The sequence below is a fragment of the Leuciscus leuciscus genome (genome assembly GCF_965113295.1).
Source record: "Leuciscus leuciscus genome assembly, chromosome: 13".
NCBI lineage: Eukaryota > Metazoa > Chordata > Actinopteri > Cypriniformes > Leuciscidae > Leuciscus > Leuciscus leuciscus.
The window spans coordinates 9,897,571-9,919,219 of record NC_138737.1 but is presented as its reverse complement, the minus strand read 5'-3'; the positions used below and the strand labels follow the sequence as shown (position 1 = coordinate 9,919,219).

General features: G+C 36.2%; 2 protein-coding genes and 1 long non-coding RNA gene across 4 annotated transcripts; all 3 read right to left on the bottom strand.

The window, feature by feature from the left end:
- Window positions 1-209: 209 nt before the first annotated feature.
- LOC309512638 lies at window positions 210-2,195 on the bottom strand. The gene is made up of 6 exons (XR_014211114.1): window positions 1,774-2,195; window positions 1,333-1,384; window positions 1,078-1,142; window positions 919-977; window positions 732-835; window positions 210-516 (listed from the first exon to the last, which is right to left on the bottom strand). It is a non-coding gene; the product is annotated as an uncharacterized lncRNA (long non-coding RNA).
- Window positions 2,196-3,934: 1,739 nt separating this feature from the next.
- elovl7a (ELOVL fatty acid elongase 7a) lies at window positions 3,935-11,735 on the bottom strand. The gene is made up of 8 exons (XM_082188324.1): window positions 11,555-11,735; window positions 9,329-9,420; window positions 8,321-8,511; window positions 7,535-7,615; window positions 7,201-7,257; window positions 5,936-6,041; window positions 5,151-5,287; window positions 3,935-4,948 (listed from the first exon to the last, which is right to left on the bottom strand). Exons 2-8 carry the CDS (start codon window positions 9,399-9,401, stop codon window positions 4,718-4,720), a joined length of 876 nt encoding a protein of 291 aa, XP_082044450.1. The 5' UTR covers window positions 9,402-9,420; window positions 11,555-11,735; the 3' UTR covers window positions 3,935-4,717.
- A 464-nt stretch (window positions 11,736-12,199) lies between these two features.
- On the bottom strand, window positions 12,200-21,596 carry ercc8 (excision repair cross-complementation group 8). 2 transcript variants are annotated; one of them, XM_082188320.1, is made up of 12 exons: window positions 21,280-21,596; window positions 20,734-20,829; window positions 20,488-20,589; window positions 20,244-20,367; window positions 18,635-18,716; window positions 17,402-17,494; window positions 16,400-16,466; window positions 15,719-15,822; window positions 14,753-14,877; window positions 13,871-14,068; window positions 13,627-13,722; window positions 12,200-12,321 (listed from the first exon to the last, which is right to left on the bottom strand). In XM_082188320.1, exons 1-12 carry the CDS (start codon window positions 21,354-21,356, stop codon window positions 12,259-12,261), a joined length of 1,227 nt encoding a protein of 408 aa, XP_082044446.1. In that variant the 5' UTR covers window positions 21,357-21,596; the 3' UTR covers window positions 12,200-12,258. The 2 variants fall into 2 exon arrangements, with proteins under 2 accessions (XP_082044446.1, XP_082044447.1); XM_082188321.1 differs by having other exon boundaries at window positions 17,402-17,470.
- Window positions 21,597-21,649: the final 53 nt, after the last annotated feature.

The window sequence follows — 21,649 nt, the reverse complement described above, 5'->3', positions numbered from 1 at the left end:
TGTAGAGTCATTGGTTGTTTAGCTTATACAAGTATTATAATGAAATATCAACCATTACATTCATAAAACTGCAGAATATAAATACATTAAGCATTCAAAAAGGAAATGTCCAAAACAGGACAAAACACAGTTCTTTTCACAATACAAGACACATAACACATTGTTTTATTTCCAAAAATGTGTTGGATTCATGTACACTGGTGGCCAAAAGAAGTATTTAAGTGGCGTAATGTTTTTGAAAGAAGTCTCTTTGATGCTCAAGAAACATTTATTATTATTATCAATGTCTGACTGTCTACTCCATCTTTTCTACAGCATAGGAGTAAAAGTCATCATCAAAATAATCTTTAAAAAGCCAACACAATGTTTTTGTCCACCTTTGTGAATAAATGAACTTCTCCAAAGATTGGTTCCTGTTCAGAACTTGACTGACAACATCAGAATGTTCCCTGGTCTGCATGCGTGCCCACAAACACAAATGTACTCAGTCCTTCAGAGGAGATCCCGGTTCCAAAACTATATGAGAGAGAGAGAGAGAGAGAGAGAGAGAGAGAGAGAGAGAGAGAGAGAGAGAGAGAATATTAGTGTCACATTATTTTTAACCTCCTTTTTTGTTAATTTTTATTATTATTTTCACAAAAACTTAATATATATTTGTAAACAGCTTTTGTCAATAAATAGCATACAAAAGAACTAAATTAAATTATGCCAGATTAAATTTTAATACTTACAAATCCTAAATTCTGTCCAAAAATGCTGAGATGCATAGAAAGAAGTTGAACGACTGAAATCGATGATTTTAGCCCATTTCAGCTTGTCTGCAGTGAAGGAGTACCTGTTTGAGACAAATACACAGTAAGATACATGCAAGAAATCACTGTGTGATGATCGTTCTCCTTCCTACAGTAGTTAACCCACCTGTGCGCTGATATTAGGACCTTCCTAGTCAGGTGGAACTGCAATGGTAGAGTCGCTGGCTAATAAAATATAAAAATCATGCAAAAATATAAACTTAAGTTGTTTAGAATGCTAGATTTGGTCTGAATGAATTAGTGAGAGTTTTACTGCAGTGCTTACCTGGATACATTTAATCTGGTGAGACTGAACAAAGACAATGGTCCATCTTCTGATTGGTTCATTTGCTGTGTAATAAAGTTAGACATAATGCAAAGGTCACTTATTTGATATAAAGTTAGCCAATTTTATAGAGATTTTATAAGATATTGTTAGCTACCTAGTCTGCACCAGTGGCTCAAAAGCAATTTTCACATAGTGTATGCTAATCATTTCAGCAAACTTATCTCAAAATATATCACAAATGGGCTGGCCTACCTCTGGAATCTTGCTAAGTCACTGGCGCGAATTGGCGCTTTGTTGCAGTTGCCTTTAAACACAAAAATGGAAGTAAATATTAAATTCCATAAAAATAAAAAATAAACTATAATATGGTATAGTTTGCAAACTAATGCTAAAACTATAAAGGTTCTCATCAGTAGGCCAACATTAAGATATAAACAGAATTTCACATTAGTTTATTCACATTTATTGTTAATGTAAACGCGTTGCTCGTTGGCATATTTTAACTCGACAATTCAATAATCTAACAAAGTGTGTAAAATGAAACGTTAGCTCAGTTTACCATGGTAAAGTTCGTTACCGCCATGTTGACGACGAGTAACGTTAGGCTAACGTTAACGTTATAACATACATTAAACTGGGCACAATCCTGTCAACATACACAGAATGTTTGTTTTTTTTTTGGTTTTTTTTTACCTTGCTTGCTGATCTCTCTCTCGGTGAAGTGAATTCCGTCTCTTCCCCGGGCCAGACACGAACGTCGCGATCCAACAAAAGACAGACCCCATTACCTACACTGGATGTCTGTCTGACGCGACACGACAAATCCCAGACAGTATAGTGATGCGCCGCGGCCGTTATATTTCAGACGTAGTCCGATACGAGTCCAAGCGCTCGCACTAGTTCTTACAAGGGATAAACAGGTTTGCATTTAAAGGTCCGGTCGCTTCAATGTGTCCAATATAGACAGCCTCTGGCTATTATAGCGTTGTAGACACGTGGTGTAAGGCAAAAATTAGGAAATAAAAAGCACGGTGGAATGGTGCCAGCCAGAGAGGCAGTTACGTCAAATACAGTAGTATACAGCAAATTTAAAAAATACAGTAAGTCTCTGTATGTGGTGTTAGACGTCACAGAAAATCCCCATGATGCAATTGGAATCACAGTTATTTACTGTAAAGAGAAATAGCAGTATAATACTGGGGGATTTAAAGTAAATAACTGTAGAAATTACAGAAAAGTCTAACAGTGTGGCCTACCACAGAGGGTTTACAACCAGATTAAGGTGACATTAACACCTATCAGAATGTGCACATTTCCTACTTGTAAATCTTTTTGCCTCCAAACTGCATCTGTTGAATCAGTAATGACCATGCAGCTGTGCAGTCGCAATATGGAGGATGTTGGATCACCATCAGTAAACAATTGACCACATCTGTTTGACAATCCTTCGGTCAACAACATTCTTGGCCACTAAAAAAAAACCTGTTTTGTCTTTGTCTAACTAAATGCTCGTCCAAATCACTCAATTCCACACAATGATGTCCAAACATTAAAAACTACAATATTAAACATTGCAGCATCTCTACAACAATATTAAAAAGGAACAAAATACCTAAATGTAGCTGATTTGATTTCGCTTAATAACACCACTTGATGAAGGGGGCTGTGCAGCATTTAACGTGTTCATTAGAGCAGTAAATGTTCCCTGCAGCGTTTGTCAGTAGTTTTTATTTAATTCTTTGCTGACATTGAGAGGGGTTTCACTTGGCAAATGTATCTATTAGAAGATGCCACCTCAAAATGACAAAGCACCAAGTGTGGGGAAAGGCAGGAGTACCAAGCAAATGTGAGCATTCTTCACAGCAGTCCAAATTTATTCTGACCTGCTGTAGTTCACACATTCTGTGAACCGTGACCTACTTCTAACTGCTAGACAAAAATTACCCATGAAGCACCAGTGAAAAATGCTTTAAGGAGAATTCTGTTTTCCTGTTTTAGGCGAGCACAAGGCAACCACTCATACATGTTCGTTCTACTACAAAAGCCTCTCAAACAAATCTCACTCACCATGCTTAAGTTTTCCATTGCATAATGAGTTTTAGTTGAATGCACAAGCTTGGAAAACATTGTATTTTAGATTTCACAGCATCTCAAGACAGACAGAATTAAGATGCATTTACATGGTAACTTTAAATATAAACACCATTTGATATTGGTTTCCAACAGTACAGCTACAATAGGACATCATTATTAATACATACCTGCAAATACAAATATGAGAATATATGACTTCAAATATTTGAAAACATGTAAAAAGGCATTATTACAATTAGCAGACTTAATTTGCAAGGAATTAAGACATTGTGACTTCATTCTTCCTTGCAAAGATAAAGCAAAACTTTTTTTTTTTTTGCTAAAAAACAATGGCAAAAAAATTAAGGTCTCCAATTTCAAATCATGAAATGCATTACAGTCAAACAAAGTAAAGAAAATATACAAAATAATTAAGGGGTTAAAAACAAATGTTCAGAGACTGCAAAATTCCCAGACGCTTTTACCCTTTGATTGTTACTACAACATTTTACTCCACATGGGGGAGCTGTGATCTTCTGGTAAAACTGAGAATTGGGTATTTCAAATCTTATAGGATGAATCCACATTTAAAACCAACACAACCCTAAATGGACACACAACAGATTAACCACAAACTGAAAGCTAATATATACAATTATTAAATTTTTCTCTGGATGCCCCCAGGTTTTGTGAAATTTAGTTCACGTTTTGGGACAAATTCCCCAAAGTATAGTCAACCCATTAGAAAGTGCAGTTATAAAATAAAATAAAACCACCAACATAAAGTGAATACAGCATTTATTTATTTTTTTCATAAATATTTAAAACTGTCAATTAACATTCTAAATTTATACAAAAATTGCAGGCTCCTGTCCTGGACAATAAAGCCCAAGACATTCATTACGATACGATGTATAAAATAAAAAGATAACCAAATTCCAGTCCTTCTTCACCAATAGTGCAAGATGAGATCAATGCATCGGTTCCTTCAAGGACAGTTTCCGTACTTGCTACCATTCACGCAATGTCACATGTAGAGGGTGAAAAGCACATAAATACGCATTACGGATATAGCACCTAGTGTTCGTGGTAGAATTTTCTCCACAGTTCTGATTTACGAAGGGAGAGAAGAAGAAAAAAAATTCCAACACTTCTCCATCTTATTTACTGATATAGTCAAAAACAGGGACATAAAAATCTAAATATAGCAATAAAAAAAAAAAGGCAATAAAAGTGAGGTGACTGACATGAGTGAGGAGCTGGGAGGCTTCTGACTCATTCACATCTCATTAAACAGGGAGGGGTAGCACACCAGTATGCAGAAAATGAGTAGAAACATAAGCAGCCCTTAAGGCAATGACCCATAGTTCAACTCAAATGCCCAGCTGAGGTTAGAAGGCAAGATCCAGCCAAGACTGAAACACACAGTCTGTAAAGTAAAAAAAAATTCCTAGGGCATCAAGATAAACTTTATGGTGTACATATAAATATGCTTATAAAAATGTAGCCAAAATGCTGTTTTAGGTAGATTGTCACTGCTGATTGGTTTGTCACACTGCACCAGTTATTCTTTCTTGTGGTGTATGTCATTGTTGTTCTGTAGCATGGTTGCGTTTTGCAGGACTTTAGGAAGCCTTTTGCCTTTTGTGTATGCATGGTACCAGAAGTTGAGGAAGAGGAGGAGGAAGACGACGCCATAGAGAGTAATGAGGTAGATGAAAATGGGGTACGGGTAAGGACATTCTTTCATGAAGTAGTACTGGCTAATATGAATGGTTACGATGACAAACTGGATCTGAGAAAAGAGAGCACAAACAAAAATACAATGCATGTCAAATCCGATTCAAATCAGTTAAGCTATTAGTATGAACACCAAAACACCAAAGAACAAGATTTTTAAATCCAGATCTAAACCACATCCATATGCGATTTTAAATTCATTTCTATAGCCACACACACACACACCAAAAATAAATGAAAAATGTTGTAATACATACCAGCTGTATTGAAGTTAGATGCTTCTTCCACCATAAAAATTTTTGAAAGGTAGGGCCGAGGGCTGACAGTCCATAGTATGTATACATGATGACATGAACAACGCAGTTTAGGGGGGCGTGAAATGTCCCCAAACCACCTGCAACAAAAAAGGAAAAATCAACTTTTAACTCTTTCCCCACCAGCGTTTAAAAATCATTTCCACAAAAATGTCATGACCCCCAGAATATTTTGTTGAATTCCTGAACATGTAATATGTCAAAAGAAATAACAGAGTCTGGTTTAAAAAAAAAAAAAAAAAAAAAAAGTTTATTCTAGCTTCATGCATTCTTTTTTAATCAACACTTGAATGTGGGTAAGTTTAATACAAAAATTGAGCAAAAAGCTGAGAAAATCTGGATCATATTCAGAACGATGACCAAAACATAGACGGAGTAGACTGAGTCCATCAACTCCCCTAATGCATGCACAGTCCTATAGCTCATCCTGGCTCGACATTTCATTCAGTAACATTAGGCGGTTTTCATTTATGCTGATTAATGTTGATGATCGCGTTATTTTACATATGCATATGATCTCGATTGTTTCTGATTATTCTTCACATGTGTTTTGATCAGGAGATTCTCTACTCTTTCAGTAGATGTGACATAGCACCCCCTAGCGTATAATAGTGAAAACATTCTGTCAATGCAGGGAAGCGTTCTCTCACAAATGACCGAACTTTCCGTCAATGGCGGGGAAAGAGTTAAGTGTAGTCTTGCAATCAGGGGAAAACATAAAGACATACCTGGAGAAAACCTGACTCCAAACCACCAAGTGAAAGGCATGATGGAATGATGAAAGACGTGTAGAAAGGACACCTGATTTTGCTTTTTTCTTAGTACAAAGAAGATCTGGCCAGAAAAGACAGATAAAAGACCCGGTATTGACATTTGTTTTCTGTGATCTGAACACAAAGGACAGCACTAAACACTGTTCATGTTTAAATGGAGTGATCCAATGTTAAAATGTTTCTAATCCAATCAAACAACATTTGATTGTAGTCAGAGGTATTTTGCATGTATAGTTTATATAAAATTCAATGCAACTGCCCCATGTCTATTAAAAAGCACTTTTACTTACTGACAAATGAGTCAATTATTTTCTGTGGTAACTGACAGCATGCCATAGATGATTTAAACAGAGCTTAAGTTAGATTGCTGACTGACAGTGTAGAGTGCCCTCCACTAATATTGGCACCCTTGGTAAATATGAGCAAAGGTGGCTGAAAAAAATTAAATAAAAAAATTATTCATGGAAAGCTAAAGCTATTTTTTCCTTTTGATCTTTCATTCAAAAATTCGAACCTTTCATTGAAGTGAAACAATTAAAAGTGGAGGGAAACTCACAATATGAAAAAAAAAAAAAAAAAAAAAAAAAAAATATCTAGTTCACGTTGGCCACAATTATATGCACCCAATTATTGCAATGTCCTTTTCCCAAGATAACAGCTCTGCTCGCCAGCTCTGAACACCTTACAAGAGATCAGAGACCATTCCTTCCAGAATCTTTCCAGATCCCCAGCTCCATGTTGGTGCTTTTTCTCTTCAGTTCATCCCACTCATTTTCTATAGGGTTAGGTTAGGGAACTGGGACGGCCATGGCAGAAGCTTCATTTTTGACTCAGTGACACATTTTTGTGTTGATTTTGATGTTTGTTGATGTTTGTTTGAACTATATTCTTTGGTTTTACTCATCGTGATGAATGATTAAGGGAAAATATTTTACTCATAAGAATTTCTATGGGTGCCAATAAGTGTGGCCAACACGCATTGGAAAAAAACATTCATAATGTGAGTTTTTTTAATTAAAGATCAAAAGGATAAACAATGCAGATTTACTTTTCACAGCCACCTTTGCTCATTTTTACCAAGGGTGCCAGTATTAGTGGAGGACACTGTATGCCAAAGATGTGACAGACTACTATTTGCCGTTATATATGCTGTTTGCTTCAGTAGCAGTAGCAATGCAGATGTCATGAAATCAAGGTAATAAATAGGAAAAATCACTCACTGTGTCCAACATCTCAATGAACTTGGAGAAGTAATAGAGCCAGCAAGTCCATGCCATCTGGAGAATGAGAAATATAGATCAAGCACAAATCCCAGACAAACTATTAAATACAAAACAAATTCATCAGACAAGGATACAATAATATCACTCAGAAATAAGTGTATTGCAGGAGGTCTGAATGGTTCTGTGTAACATTTAAGTCAAGTGAAGCCAACCACATCTAAGCCAAATACCTAAGCCTGGTGTCAGGTTACATGAAAAAAAAATTAATAAAAAAAAAACCAGGGCAGAGGTTTTCACACGGCAGGTAAAGCAGCATTTCTTCTGTTCTCACCCTCATGGCTTGTGGCGATCGAGAGGGGTCTAACAGATCACAGCCGAATGAATAGCCCGTTCCCCAGCCTGACATCACAAACTGCAAAGAAAGAATACACCTGTAAGAGGGCTTGATTGAAATTCAAGAACTTAAGAAATGTACATTTGGCCATACCATTTATATGGAGATAGACTAAAGAAAAAAATAGCTCATTATAAATACCTGACAAGGCAAGAAAAAAAAACTCATATTTAGCCGAATGTCTAAACTGATTTTTTCTATACAACAAAAATTAAACTAAATTTCCAAAAGGGCAAAAAAGCTCTAAAGATTTTCACTAAACAACTGATATTTTCAGTTTGTTCAACACAGCACTACTACACGGCTTCAGAAGATGTAGAATACAGCCAACAAGTTAATTAGTGCCTGGCAGTATTAATCACATCCACTTTTATTGTATGGAAAGGAGCTGCTTTTGACATATTGCAAAACAACTTTTGTGAGCCACAGACAGACAATCAAATAATTGTGGAACAACATGAGAACAAAATTGGGATTAACATGAGGAAGAGTAAATTCTAATTTGAGTAAACTGAACTAGGTAGGTTCAAGGTACTGAACGCTGTAGGTAAACTCATTCCACCCATTTACACATTAGCCATATGTGTGAACAGCATGAAACAAATTGAAATGGCAGCATAACACAATGGACTCTAACAATACATGTTCATCAAAACAAGTACCTTTGTAAACTCTCAAGCAAAACACACAGGTTTGCCTGCCAGCAAAAATAATGATATTTACCTCATAACACATGTAAAGAGAAAGAGCCACAACGCTGAAATTATAGATGACGAGGACCGGCTTCAGATTAAACGGTTTCCTGTTCTCCATTATCCTGGGCCCCAGTAACGTCACAAAGAAGATGTAAAATAAAATAATAGCCGTTTGCAGGATAGGAGAGGGCATGAGCAGCCAGTCTTTTGTCCTCGGGTCTGAAATCACATCACAAGAATATCTGAACTCCGTGTAATGTCTCCATGCATAGCAACATCTATTGTAACTGCATTAGGTTGTGCATTAATCTACGTCCGCTATTGCTGTTGTGCACCATAATTCTCTGAGATCAATAAATTACACTGATGTATGAAAAACTGACGTTTCAACAATCTCAGTAACAGAATCAGTCAACTTAAAAAAAATATATATATACAAATAATTTGATGCACTAATGATTTTAAACAGTGTAAACCACATTTACCAACCCCTTTTTAGCAACCTTGGTTGCGGAAGTGTTTCCATTCATTTTTCCAAGAGATCTCCGTTATAAGCCATGAAAATTGTTTTTGTTTTTTTACATGACAGAAACTTAAAACTATTGTTTTAAATATGTTGATTATGTATATAGAAACAGTTGTGTGTATATAGCAAAATGTAATATAAGATATACTTATTATATAATAAGATATAATATATTTGTTTAATTTAAGTTTAAAAGCGCAGACTGTCAGTTTGCAGTGCTTCATGGGAGTGGTTGGGCACTAGAGTTCTTTTGGCATGAGGAACTCCACTGTTAAACGTGTTTGTCAAAAATAAGATGAAATAATGCAGGCTGATGGCTTCAACAAAAGCATATACCATCAATAAACAAGTTCATAGCTCACAGTAGGTCTTTCTTTAATGATTTAAGTTATCGCCCAAAATCAGTTCCCCTATGGACAAAATTATTTTTCAATGGGATTTTTACTTTCAGAATCTGACTGTTGCAGATCATACATTGGTGTTTCCCTCTAATGTCAGAAACCTTCTTACCTGCATTTTCGATCAACTTGATCCACTTGTCATACAAGTGTTCAGCTGTGGATGTGAACTCAGAGAATGCCATCACCGCCAATGATCAGAGCCTAAGGAGACAATTACAAAGAGTAAACAGGAACCCTCAAGTCAAGTCAAGTTTATTTGTATAGCGCTTTTCACAATACAGATTGTATCGAAGCAGCTTCACAGTATTAAATTAAAATAATACAACAAAAGACCAACTACTGTAAAATCTACCATTTTTATCCTTTACATCTTTCATTTAGTCATTCAGACTGAATTTATAATTGATCAATTGAAATACACTTTAACAGTACTGTTCCCTTCTAGACAGTATGACATGTTGTGATATGGAACCTCAATGTTGCAAAAATGATGCAAGAATGGCTTATTTATGGTGGCAGCATGAAAGGTTGTATTGTGCTTAGAAAACACAAAAAGTTTAAATCAGCAGTTGGACCATCCTCCATCCACTCCAGCAAACTCGGAGCTGAACAAGAGGGTGAGTGTTGGGACACAATGGTCAGCAGTCATTGTACATTAAGGACACAGAAGCCAGGACAGCCCATAAAATCATGGGGGTGGATAAACGAAGAAATGCAGAGCCCGAGAACAATGTACAGTATATACCACATAACGGTCCAACTCAGAGATGCAGACAATGGAGAAACTCAGTTGTTCTTGATACCATTACCAGAAAAGTGCATTTCAAATCGTATTATTCTGTAATAAATGTACACATCTGTGGCTGTGTATTCGGGGCGTAGCCTATAATTTCATTCATTAAAGGGATTGTTCACCCAAAAATAACAATCCTGTCATAGTTTACTCACCCTCAAATTGTTTCCAAACCTGTATACATTTCTTTCCTCTGCTGAACAAAGAAGATATTTTGAAGAATGCTGGTAACCAAACAGTTGATGGAACACATTGACTTCCATATTTTTTTTCCCATACAGTTTGGATACACATATTCTTCAAGACATCTTCTTTTGTGTTCAGCAGGAGAAAGAAATTCATACAGGTTTGGAACAACTTGAGGGTGAATAAATGACAGAATTTTAATTTGAGTGAACCATTCCATAAAAAGGACAAATAAGATAAAGAATAATAAATGAAAAGTGTTGAAATTGCAAAAATGACTTGGATACTTCAAAGATCAACATTATTAATATTGCTCATGGAGTTACAAGATAATTCAAAGCTATAGCAAATTAAAAACCAAACAAACCTGTATAATTTTATGTCTGAAAATAAATAAATTGATTAAACTGATATTTAAAAATATTATAACAATTTGAAAAACTGAAATAAATACAAGAATAAAAGATATATTTTTCAGCTGCATATAAATGTAAAAAAAAAAAAAGTAGTGTCTACAATGCCATCATTGTTGGTGAGGGTGAATATCAACAGGCAATTTAATCAATAAATAAAGACCACATTATCACATTTATAACTGGATTTCATACATCAAATTACATTAAGTATGTTAAAAACAGCTTACTTTAGCTAAATGGTCCCTAAAAAATAAAAATAAAATAAAACTCGAATGCTATACATGAATTCGGGCATCCTCCTGGTGAAGCATCAATCAACCCAAGCGTTCTTTGCCTCCCTTCGAGAAACTAATCAGACATGTGTTTCAGGGTATACTGGTCCAATTATCTGGAGAGAGTTGCCCGCCTAGATACTGTAATCTTTAATACAAGCCTCGACACGCCTGTTGCCATAAGACAGACTGGTTACAGGTGTGAGAGGAGGACACTACCTTCCCTCCACACAGGTGCATTCAGGAACCGCATGGGCTCTTGACAGCTGAAGGAAAGCCCAATACTAGCTAAACCTAACATAATATATGAAGTTTTATGTATAAGTGTGGGATATGGATAATGACATTTCAGACAACAACAACATTATACAAACACACACACATTTTATATTATATTATACACAGACACTCATCAGTATTTCGGAGACGCCACCTGAGCTCTAAATAAGTAACCATACCCAAATCATAAAAAGTGTAATATCAACCTGAAAATAAATAACTATAATTAAGTGACTCAAAATACTGAGAGAAAATACTGTAACTCACACCGACGGTTTTAACAGGGAAGGCAGAATATCCTCATTATTACAAAGAAATTCACAGCAGGTCACATTATAACAGTTACGGACTTCACACAAAAAAGGCAAGTGCAGGTGCGCGTGTCTTACCGTGACAAAACAGACGGAAAATCAGATATATGTGTATTTCCACGCACACCTCGAAGTCCTCCCGGTCCTCCGTGCCAGGTAAAGTAGTTTAAAAAGTAAAAATCTTAAGGTTTGAACACACGACCTCCATCAATTAACCCTAAAGACGCGCGAGTTCCCTCTTCATTGCAATGACCGAGCGGTGGGCGGAGACGTTCACCTGATTCCGAGACTGAGGGCTCTGATTGGTCAAATGTCGCATGAGGACTTGTAATACCCCCCACGCTATAGGGTGCGTGAATTTAAAAGGACAAAAGTATGGAGTCAAATAATTATGACAATTAATGATGCCACAATAATGATTTATAAAATGTCCCAATAGTTCCTTCACAGTAACAATGATAAAGAGTCAGCATTGATGTTTTATCTTACTACATTCATTGTTTAATTAATAAAAACACAAAAATAAACTGTTCATTGATCATCCCACAAAAGTAAAGTAAAAACAATATGTTTATCATAATCACAAAACATACTTTTTACACCAAACCATTGGTTCTAATGATATGAGAACTTGTAGTTCAAGTCAAGTTGAAAGGCAAATCAGCAGGTGCCAACCAATGGAAATATGCAACTGTATACAAAAAGAGCACTTTGACTCTGAAGGAATGTACATAGTGGTTTATTTGGATAATAAAAAACAGGTTGCTGGTTTCCTTGCTCTGTCAGCCTTCATCACTGCTCCAGGCATCTTCAAAAGCAGGATTGACTGCAGCTTGTGTTCCACCCTGTGAAAATATGCATTCAGAAACATTTGAACATCATAAAAGTCACCATGAATTCAAAATGGACAATTCTTGTTTTTTATGGAATATTGCAGTATTTATTATAAATTATTTATCCGTGGACATCAATTTTTTTTTAATCATATGCCCTCATAATCTTAAATCAAAATATCGTCCCCACCCTCCTGTAGTGACATTTCTTCTCTTCTCTGGTGACGAGTACCGGCGCAAGGGCGGAACAACCTGTTACTCACATGAGATCACCTCAATATCAAACCAAGGATGGACAAAATCAAGTCCTGTCCTACATTTTTTCTTGTTTGAGAAGCCTTTTCACACAGATATTCGTCACAATGGAGAATAAAAGACAGTTGCAACTTCCGTTTCATGCCGCCTTTAAGCCTACATGATTCAGTGATGTTTGATTACTGTTTAACTTTAGATGATACAGCCAGGGCACAACAATAAGAGCATGTGGTGCGTTATCACTATATTGTATGTTCACTGATGTGCACATATTTAAATGCCTTTCCAATATTTGGTTTTCTGTGATATATTTCTGAATTGAAAACCAGTCATTAACCTTCCTCACATCCAGGTTTTAACGAATTAGCAAGAAAGACTTGCGATAGTCTTAGAAGCATCAGTAAGAATGGGCTGAAAAAAATTATATATATATACATATATATGTTTATGAATATACCTGTAATGGAATTATAGCCGATCATTTCCAGCTATAATTGCACATTTTAAAAAAAAATTATGTTTTTTGTGTGACACATTGGTAAAATGAATCTTTTCCACAAAACAAAATGCATATCACTAAGCCATGCTACTAGCCAAGTATGTATCAGTGATGCGCAATGCAATTCCTTAAACGTGTGCCAGATTTTCTACCAGAAAAACTGGTAGAGCAGGATGTTAAACTCAGCACCTGATAAACTACAAGCCATCAAGACGCGCAACTCAAGCTAATGTGTACATCGCATGTAGACCATGACTGACAGCAGCCGCATCTGAATATATGCCATAATGGGCATAGTGTTTGTCAGGTTATCTGATCTTATCTATTGGCTGGGGAATGTAAGCAAGGTAAGAAAATGCTTACGAGAGCACAAATTTCAATTCACTTTCTACCCCACCTAGTCCAAACCTGCAGATCTGTAAAGATAAAAACACTTGATCCACGGGACATTGTAGTAGTCGTTAAAGCGCACCATTAATTGAATCAACCTAATCTTTTCTGAAATCTGGACAAGAGTAAAAAATAATGATTTTGTATTAAAAAAACATGTCTCAAAAGTTTACCCGTTTAGTGTTGGTTTCTTCATCCTCAATGTCAGGCTGTCTTAGCACTGGGACCCAGGCCAGGATGTTACAGTCTTTACCTCCACTGTACAGCTCCTAATGATGCACAAAATGAGTCTATGAGTCCATTCAAATCTCATTAAATGATTGTGAGAACACTGATTTTACTCCCTGGCATTGTTTCAGTTTGTTGTCTGATTAGTAAAGACTCAATTACTAAGCAAATAATCAGGAACAACATTACCTGATAATCTGGGTGGAACTCACAGCAGTCTACATTATTATAATGTCCTCTCAACATAGTGATCAGCTCTCCCGAGTGAAGCCCGTACACCGCTACCGAAGTGCCACACGGCACAAACACAAACTCCGGACTGCAGCCCCTCGATACGGTAAACTTGAGGCCTTTGCGGCTCTCGTTGACGACTTTTCCATAATTCACCTGTTGATGAGAATTAAGGATTTCTGAACAGCTCCATGAATTAAAATGACAAAGATTTAAAGATATCTGTGAAATCAACAACTAACCGCAATGGTAAAATACGTCTGTCTAGCGCATTTACATGCAAAAACAATGGAAAAGTAGAGCAATGGAATGAAAAACGTGATCTGTGTGAATGGACCCTAATTACTTCTGTTGCATGAACATGGCTCAAAATAGAATTTTTGACATAATTTTTTACAAAACAGATATTAGGAATTAAAGGGTAACTAAACCCTAAACCAACTTTTTTTAGTTAATGATCTGTAAGAATGGGGCTTTATTAGTGCTGTTCATTGATTCAAGTAGTTTTTTTGACATTTGTGTTTAAAGTGTTTTAATTTTACAAAATATGGTGTAAAAACGTCTGAGTGCTGCCCTCTTCAGGGTTGAACAGTGGCTACTGCAGTTGAATTTTCCTATTGGAAGTTGTGGTACCCTCTGACGTCAGAGAGTACCAGTTAACCACGCCCTTGCCTGCAGAGAGATAGGTCACAGATGCACGCTCCCTCTCCACTGGGCTCTGCCTACTTTTCCAGCATTTTTCAAATATTGCCAGTGGGTGGAGTCAGGCTCTGACCAGGGGTTTAGTTACCCTTTAAGTCTAAAGTGTAAAGTCTTCAAACATCCCTAAGAGCTACTCACTAATGTGTTTTCCCCTGTGGCACTATTCCACAGGCGCATTCGATCATCTGTACCAGTAGTGAGGAGATGGAGTCCGTCAGCTGTGAAGCACAATCCATTAGCTCGCCCATTGTGTGCTGTGTTCACTGGAAGAAAAGTATAATTTTATATTAAAGATTGTTACATTTTATATTACAATATTATATTTAATATTATACAATACCAATAATAATGAATATTTGTATTTGATCATATTTTACAAAATAAATGCATATATACTGTACTGTGCAAAAGTCTTAGGCACGTTAGTATTTTCAAAAAATGGTTTTAAGCCAATTACAGTATATCATATCATAGTGTATGTGTATACCTATATAAAACAATTAATATTATACCATATTTATAGTATAATATTAATTGTCATATATTGCATAATATTGATATATTATAATATAATATAATAATAATTTGACCACATTATAATGGTAAATTAACAGTTATGTATTTTATATACATAATTTATACAGTTTCTTCTGTGACAGAAGAGGATTAAAATGTTTAAGTATAACGAGGGTGATTACAGACAAGTTTATAAAGTATATATACAGCTCTTGTCTGTCTGATGCAGAAATATGAGCTTTCAGTATCTTTTACACACAGAGATTATTGCTCACATTCATTTCTGCTTGATGCACTCAGCGCTGTGGCAAGTGTCTGGTATCTATGAAGAACTTATCATCTGAACTTACTATAAAATCACTTTTTATTCACTCTTTAAGTACCAATATTCCTCTCACGCATAAATGCATTTTCTAGAATGCACATGATAAACAAAATATTTTCAGTAAACTACCTCTCAAATGTTTTTCAGTTCAAATGTTACTGATTACAACAGACTGCAGTTCATTTTCCAGAGTATCGTGTAAATATTAAATCACAATTATCCTCATCATGAAGCTTGATGAAACATGCTAAGTGTGATTTCACCTGCTTCAGATGAGGCCTTGGATTTGTCCCCATTGTGCTGGTCCAAAGTAAAAAGACTCCCCGATGCTCTTCTCACATCCCAGACGCAGACCCTGCTGTCAGTGCTGACAGGGAAATCCATTGCACAAGAGTTACTAGCAATAATGCAAGATGAACACGAATAAATCTCTTATAGATGGTAAGATCAGATTTAGAACTGGCCTTTAAACCAGTAAGATTCCTCTGTTCAGGTAATGCAAACATTAGTCATCATTCCTATGCACTTCTTAAATAGGCAATATTTAGCAATCTCGTTTGGGAAATAGGATATGGTAAACAAAATAGATGCCAAAATGCCTGGATTTATTCCAACAATCTTTTATTTTTCATGGAACTTCATGTGCTAGAGATTCTTGGATCAGATTTTGATCTAGTTTTCTGCAGTTTACTAGTAAAATAGATTTGGCAAAAAATTTACAACTCTTCACTCTATATTCTTAATTGTTTTCCAGGCAGGAAGGACAGTTTCAAAAGAATATAGAACAACTAAAATATATAAAGGCATCAAATGACTGAAGAATTCACAACTGATTAAAAAAAACAGCATCAAATAACACAGGATGTGTCTGTTTCTTGTTATGGTACTCCTCAGCCAAGGAAAGGTGAGTGCATTAACATTTGTGCAGGTGTGGGAGTGCTTACCTGGCAGTGGCCAGGATGTGCTCATATCGTGGAGACCATCTCACTGAGAGGATCTCGCCCCTGTGGCCTGCCAGGGAAAACTTGTTTCATGATAAACTGATATAACTCTGAAAGTTAATACACACTACCATTCAAAAGTTTGGGTTCAGTAAGATTTTTTTAGTACTTTTATTCAGCAAGGGTGGATTAAATTAATCAAAAGTGACGGTAAAGAAATGAATAATGTCACAAAATGCTGTTCTTTTGAATTTTCTATTCATCAAAGAATCCTGAAAAAAAGAGTCATGTCTCCTCAAAAACATTAAACACCACAACTGTGTTCAACATTTATAATAAGAAATGTTTCTTGAGCACCAAATCAGCATATTAGAATGAATTTTGAAGGATCATGTGACACAGATCCACTTAGTCAGACAAATCTGACTAAATTCCAAGGCAAAATAACAACTAATATGGTCAGGATTAAATAACCCATGTCTGCTCAAAATATTTGAGTCTTTGGCTTTTAACGTCCCCCTGCAGTCAATAATTTTATCCCTTAAAACTCATCTTTGATCACCAAAATTACATATTTAAAAAAAAATGTCCTTGAAAAAAAAAATTATTCATGCCTTAAAATAGCTTGAATTCAACTCTACACCCTTGCCTCATTTAGTATACGCGGTTCTATGAATATGCAAATTAGCCCTGCCTCCACTCACTCACACCAGCTCAGAGATCCACTCGTTGACCTGATTGGTTACAAGGTAGTTGGTAAACACCAGCGATTTCAAACCGCCATTTTGAGACTGTCTTTGGTTCACTGCAGTTTTTAAGGAGAAAATACCCAGCAATGGTGCTGACTTATGAATTTGCACATGGTTTGTTTTAAAGCATATTAAAAACATCACATAGACATATAAACAACATTAAAAGCTTGATTTTCACCACAGGGGGACTTTAAAGAAGTACAATATCCCTCCACCAGGGCTGTCTCCATTCAAAACAACAGGCATTACTCACCCTGTAGGATGTGGATGCGCGACCCAGACTTCAGATCACAAAGCTGCACTTTAGGGTCTTTGGTACCAACTGCCAACACAGAGTACAATAGAGCTAAGTGAGAAGAATAACAAAACAGCTCAGACACACTGTTGTTGTAGGAGTTTAGAGCCCATGTGTTAGGGGCCAAATACAAATTAAACACAAATCTTATTTTGTAAGATTTATGAACTAGACTACAAATTCTAAGCTTTTGGAAATATATGGAATGTGGTCTTTAAAAAGCTTCTGATTATACAGCTGCAGGAAGAAGTATGCAAACAGAATGAACAGACCAATAAAAAAACAGTCTACTAATATCATAAAGCATAATCAAATATATGTTTTGATGACCTCCAGTAACTGGAGTCAGGAGTTATCAAACCTGGAGTCAAGTGAGACTCACATTGAGACAAAATTAGAAGTGTTAGTCAGAATTGCCTAGCCATATAAAAACGTTCTGTTTGCAAGAAGAATTGCCTGATGTGAACCATTCGTCAAACAGAAGAGATCTAACACCCAAGATTAATAATTGTTTACTTGCATAAAGTTGCACAATTCCGTAAAAAACTTGATGTAAAAAAAATGTATCACATGTGATATAAAAGTATGTGTGACGGCAGATCCCAACTTATGATAAATATGAGATTATAGAAAAGATTTTATTGCTTAACTGGATATTTAAACGCAGCATATAAACAATAACATTTTACTGCTTATTGTACTATGGAAGATTATTAAGAAAAAGATTCCCTAAAATCAGCATGTTTTTTTTCTGAAAAGATGGAGGTGGGGGAAATTATGAGTTCATTGAAAAAGAAAAAGAATGTGTGACAGAAAAGAGAGACAGAGACAAAGGGGCATTGAGGTGTTCATAACCTGTCGGTCCTGATTAAGAGACGAGAGCCTGGATTCCTCACCTCTCATTTTTAAAGCAGGAAATGTTTAGCTGTCTCCCCATTGAGCAATAATGATGATTAAGATCCTTCATATTCTTCCACTTTAACCAAAAGTATATTCTAGAGCAGATATGACCTTTTTTTAAGGCCATCTGCAGATGTACAAGCTTTGATGTACTACTCTAAAGCTCTAGGAACTCTAGATTATTAATTGCTGATTAAAATAAAGATACAAGAGAAAGATATCAAAGAGTAATGAGTGCTCAGAAGTTTAAAAGATCACGTGCAGAAGAGTTGGTTTGGTCAGAGAACACACCTGCTACAAGACTGTGCTTCCTGGCTACAGGAGACATGTGATGACAGTAGACATTACCATCGAACTGGAACTCGTCAGCTGGCTGAACAAAACACAATCAATCAATCAATCAATCAAACAAACAATCAATCAATAAATAGAACCTAATGTAAAGATTACGATTTTAAGGAAATGCACAAATATACGCCCATGTTAGATGTGCTTAATGGCACAACATGTACGCTTTTTGGATTAAAATATTCAAAAACCACTAGAACAATGTTATATATTTAGTTGACTTGTGTACTTACATTATCCCAAATGTTTCCAACAAAGTTTAAATCTAGAGAAATCAGCTATTTTAACCAGTGTAACAGACTGTCAATGACATAATTTCTGCGTTACCCTCGACATCAAAGACACTTTAATATATTATGTGTTTTATTAGACAGGTGAGCAACTGTTTGGATACCTTTATAGACAGAAAACGAATCATTGTTATATAGCTCAACATGGTTATTCTTATTGTTTGAATCTCGTTTTCTTGATTTACCATGAGTAACATGTTTGTACCTAAAAACTAAATCAGACAACACCATTTTATCAAGTGACTAAATTAGCATAAGCAGAAAGACCTTTATTTGTTGCAACAGTAATAGCTGAACAGCTTTTCTCCACCATGTTTTAAAATGAATTGCGGTACTATACGGTTATCCGGACCACACGATGGCCTACCCCTAACCCCGCCCCTAAACCTACCCGTCACTGGGGTTAAGACCAATCATATGATGGCCTACCCCTAACCCCGCCCCTAAACCTACCCGTCACTGGGGTTAAGACCAATCATACGATGGCCTACCCCTAACCCCGCCCCTAAACCTACCCGTCACTGGGGTTAAGACCAATCAGGGATGACTATACAGACTATACGGGACTAAAAGACACACGTGTGGTCCGGATAACCGTATAGTTCCTGAATTGCATGCCATTTAGCAACACAAGTCATCCAGTGTCTCATACCAGCCACCGAGCTAACGCACAGAGAAACGTTAACGTTAATGAAATATCATAATGTGAATTTAAGTGATCAAATGTAACTGCAACAAAGTTCAAGTTCAGGAAAGAAGGAGGTGAACGTTAAATGTAACTTTAATTGTAAAATATGCATAAACAACAAAATAAAATTCCTTGAGTGCCGTCAGATTGCTTTCCATTGGCTGTGGAGGTGAAGATGGAGGTGTCATGATTTCACGCTCATTCATGGCGTAATCAACCTACGCCCTTGTTATTGTTTTGACTAAGCAACCTCTCCCTGCTGTGCCTTTAAGGGAGCACTTAGAAAGCATTGAATGTTGCTTGGGCACCATTCTTGTGTGTCAGTTACAATGCAAATACCAGATGCAAGGCCAATAGATAAAGGACATTTGACACCACAGAGCCTGTATTTAAGCAGACTGGTAGTTCCACAATGGCTTGCGGCTTTCAGTTGTAAGACATTTTTTTTTTTTAAACTATGGGAGCTAATGAATGCAGCATATAATAACAAATACTTAACCCAAAAAAGAAGAGAAAGAAGTCAATGAGTAATCATTGTGAGAAATGTGGTTTTGGTTGAAGGACATACACGCACCTTCAGAGTTTCTGTGTCCCAAACTTTCATGGTTTTGTCAAATGAGCTGGACACAAACATACCGGTGTCATGTGGGTACCACTGCACCGTTTCAACGCTGAATTTATGCACATGCCGACTGGACCTTCATAGAAAACAGTGAAAGTCACACATAACCTGACAACATATCATATCAATCAGAAAATATCATACTGCCATCTTGTGGTCACTGGATCACTGTGAAGGAGAAGGGAGCCATACTGACCTGCCCACTGTGCAGACTGTTTTGCAAGAGTATTGAAGCTTCTTGCTGTTGTTTTCCAAGTCATAGATCACTATTACACCATCAGATCCACCCGATAACATGCTGGAATGCAAAACGGGCCAGTGAATTACTGTATTTACTATATGGGGTCATCACAAGAAAATTGAGTATTAAGAGCATATCAATGTAATATGTGAATTCTATGATTGCAGTATTCTAGTATTCTTGAACGAGGAGTACACTTACTATCTTCCATCAATAACCTCAATGTCCAGGGTGTTAATTCCATTGCCATGGACACGAGCCACATCTCTGTTGTGGTTCAACTCCAGACTAAGCACCCTGAAGACGCAGAAAGGAAGGTAAGAGTGAGGTAAGTTGTGCCACTTTTTAGATAAATATGATTTGACATAACATTCATTTTATGAATTTCAAAAAGTTTTAGCAAAAAAATTGCTGACAAAAAAAATGCTGTTAGCTAGAATTCTCCCCTCAACGTTAATTATGATACAGAATGTAACACAAGAACAATTTATTGTTAGTACATTATAGCATTACACAATACCTAAAAACAATGTAATGGACAATGTTTGAACATTTTCTGAACGTTATAAAATTGTAATGTTTTATTTAACTTTGTTTATTTAGATATTTTAATTGTATTAATTAATTTATTGTTTGTTTTGTTTATACAAATGTAACGCACCCCGTCTATATTTGTAGAACCAATAAAAATCTCCAAGAAGCATGCCCGTAAATATTAATAAAAATATATATATATTATAACATTACCTTCGTGTGGACTCTGCACGTCTCAGACGAACAGGGTCGTCAAGCCCCGACTGCCTGGCATAAAGAAAACTCAGCATCTTTATAGAGACATCGAGCTTTTGTTTATTTATGTATTGTATGGTATGTTGTCAGAGTGAATTAACTATATCCGAAATCTGTTTACAGTCTTTAACCCTAGCTTTAGAGCGGTGATTATTACACATGTAAAATCGCGTTTTAAAACTGAACAAATTCATTCTGTACAACACACTAAATGTAATATGATCTATTTCAGCTTTTAGTTGTGCATTTTGTTGGTTAGGGGGCAGCCATGTTGTGACGTTCTACAACGCATACTCTGATTGGCCTGAGCGGGCGCAAGGACCAATCA

Coding starts and splice junctions, on each gene's coding strand:
- elovl7a (XM_082188324.1), bottom strand. CDS start 9,401: ATGGCATTCTCTGAGTTCACATCCACAGCTGAACACTTGTATGACAAG. Junction 8,512..9,328: donor CAAGTTGATCGAAAATGCAG/GTAAGAAGGTTT, acceptor ATGTGATTTCAG/ACCCGAGGACAAAAGACTGG. Junction 4,949..5,150: donor ATCTAACTTCAATACAGCTG/GTATGTATTACA, acceptor CTCTTTTCTCAG/ATCCAGTTTGTCATCGTAAC.
- ercc8 (XM_082188320.1), bottom strand. CDS start 21,356: ATGCTGAGTTTTCTTTATGCCAGGCAGTCGGGGCTTGACGACCCTGTT. Junction 20,590..20,733: donor GAGGTTATTGATGGAAGATA/GTAAGTGTACTC, acceptor TTTGCATTCCAG/CATGTTATCGGGTGGATCTG. Junction 18,717..20,243: donor GGGACACAGAAACTCTGAAG/GTGCGTGTATGT, acceptor TGTTTTGTTCAG/CCAGCTGACGAGTTCCAGTT.